This window comes from Pempheris klunzingeri, chromosome 10, assembly GCF_042242105.1.
Source record: "Pempheris klunzingeri isolate RE-2024b chromosome 10, fPemKlu1.hap1, whole genome shotgun sequence".
Taxonomy (NCBI): domain Eukaryota; kingdom Metazoa; phylum Chordata; class Actinopteri; order Acropomatiformes; family Pempheridae; genus Pempheris; species Pempheris klunzingeri.
The window spans coordinates 27,305,961-27,308,460 of NC_092021.1; the positions used below are offsets into that span (position 1 = coordinate 27,305,961).

The 2,500-nt window shown below is 47.4% G+C and overlaps 1 protein-coding gene across 1 annotated transcript in view; it reads left to right on the top strand.

The window, feature by feature from the left end:
- Positions 1-531: 531 nt before the first annotated feature.
- Positions 532-2,500, top strand: part of LOC139208037 (bone morphogenetic protein receptor type-2-like) — a 19,053-nt gene continuing 17,084 nt past the window's right edge. The window contains exon 1 of the mRNA XM_070837580.1: positions 532-628. Coding sequence (XP_070693681.1) covers positions 562-628 — 67 coding nt within the window. The 5' untranslated portion in view covers positions 532-561. The remainder of the gene's footprint in view (positions 629-2,500) is intronic.

Below are 2,500 nucleotides of genomic sequence, written 5' to 3' on the forward strand. Positions count from 1 at the left end.
TTAGCATCATGGCGTTAGCATCATGGCGTCAGTATCATGAGATTAGCATCATGGCGTTAGCATCATGGCGTCAGTATCATGAGATTAGCATCATGGCGTTAGCATCAGTTCAGAGCAGCGATCACAGATTCACTGACACGTCTGTGACCTGGATGAACGTGTGTTTTCAGGCGTTGAAATCATTACTGTTCACTGTCATCAGTACTGGAACCTTTCCTGTGTGCCATGTTTATTCTTAGTATCATTTATCAGCATTATTTCATCCTTCTGCCTCACAGACCAGTTTGTCCCTGAATAAAGCTGCAGACCGTCGGGACAGTAAGGACGGTATGATGATTAAAAGCTCTGCAGCACAAAATCAGCCTGAAGTCACTGAAGAAACTGTTCGAGCTCACAGAATCACTGTCATTACATCATCACCTCATTTTGCAGAGAAACCTGTGTAAACACCAACCGTGTGTGTGTGTGTGTGTGTGTGTGTGTTCCCCTCAGGACCTTCTGACCCGGGATCAGTGATGCTGTGACGTCTGCGGGGACTCGAACCTGTGAGGGGGATCCAACATGGCCGCCGTGTGTGGAGCTTCATTGACAGTGTGTGTGTGTGTCCTGCTGCTGCCTGCTGTGCCCGGTCAGTCTGAACCACCTGTTGTCAGAACACACGTCCTGAAGCTAACTGTAGCCTAGCTTAGCACAACACTGCAAACAGAGGGAAACGGTTAGCTTAGCTGAGCTTGCTGCTTCAAGTTTAGCTTTTATTGTAAATACAAAATGGGTGACGAGCCGAATTTACCACAACACCAAAGAGTTTTATAGAAATGTGTCAAACTTTCATTTCATTAGTGAGTTTCCACTAAAACACAAGAAGGAAATAAAAGTCGTCACATTTTGAAGTGGAGTTCTGTTGGCTTTAAAACAGATCGAGCAACAGAAGCCTAGCTTCATGATCCTCGTCATGATCTGCAAACACGCTGCACTGAGTCAGCGATAACATTAGCAAACAAGTTAGGACTCCACTTCCCATCATGCTCTGCTGTTGGCTCACAGAAACATGCATCCTGGGGTGTGTTACAGAAACATAGCTCACAGTCCTGTGTGTGTGTAGTGATTTAGCAATTAACTCATGACGCACACACACATCCTGACTCTGTTATATAACACACACACACACACACACACACACACACACACACACACACACACACACAGTGTCGTCAGCCAGTCTGTCAGTTGGAGAGTTGTTGTTGTGATGTGGATGATAAGACACACACTCCACCTTCCCGTCATTGTGTGTGTGTGTGTGTTTACAGTAGACTAGACAGAGCGACTCCCCCTGGCTCCGGCTCAGTGAGGGGGGGTCGGTCAGATTCCTGTGAGGTGACGCCTGTGAAGGAATTCACAGGATGTTTTCTGAACCAGCCGAGAGTCAAAGGCCACAGGAAAGGTCATTAACACGGACAGAGTTCATCCTCTGGAGAACAGGAACAGGACATTTTATGACAGTGTGAACACGATGGCCTGTGTGGGGAGTCCAGGGGTCCCTGTGATCAGGACACAGTGAGGACCGGGGGCTGAGGACATGAGAACCAACCCTGTGAATTCATCAGACAACCAAACTCAGCCGGCCTCCAATTCATTTGATGGTCTGATGGTGCTGTTTCTCCCCCCTGGTCCTCTGTGTCCACATCCTGGTGTGAGTGACTGGTAGGTAGTAAAAGTGTTGGAACTGGTCCAGTAGATCACCAGTAGATCACCTCAGCCAGCAGACACCAAACGGGCTGCAATGGCTGCAACGTGATCCTTTGGGACAACTGCACCTGATCACAGTAGGTCCACTAAAAGAGCTTGTTTGATCCACTGACAGGCTCAGAGTGTTATTCTAAGTGTGTGACAGCATCATGGAAAGGATCCCTACAGAGAGAGACCTGGAAGATCCTTTTGGTTTAACCACAAACAGCACACACACCAGACTACATTCACTAAAACACACTGACTGATGGAGGCAGCAGAGCAGCAGCTCCTGTCCTGTGAGGTCAAATCAGTGTTTTTGTGAATGGAGTCTGGTGTGTGTGTGCAGAGAGGTTAAATTATAGTATGATAATGATGAGTCCCCACAATTTGACTGACAGCTGCCAGGTGTGTGTGTGTATTGTTGTGGTTCACCAAAGACAAAATCTGAGCTCTGCTGCTGTTGCTACGGCAACATGCCGCCTGAGGAACATTTAGTTAAAAGTTTTAAAGACTCCAGAGTCCAACATGGAGGACGCTAGCGTAGCTTATTAGCAGTCTGAACATCCTGCTTTTCCATGACTGATGAGGATCAATAATCTACTGATAGAACACACGGTGGTCCAGTCTCCTGTTTACTTTAGGATCATTCGACATTTCAAATAGAGGACTTTAACTTTCACAGGGTGGTGAAGCGCTTTCGAGCAGCAGCCTCTGGCTTCCTGCTGAGCCGGCCGTTGGTTCTATAACATGACGAATGTGATGGGACGGTCGG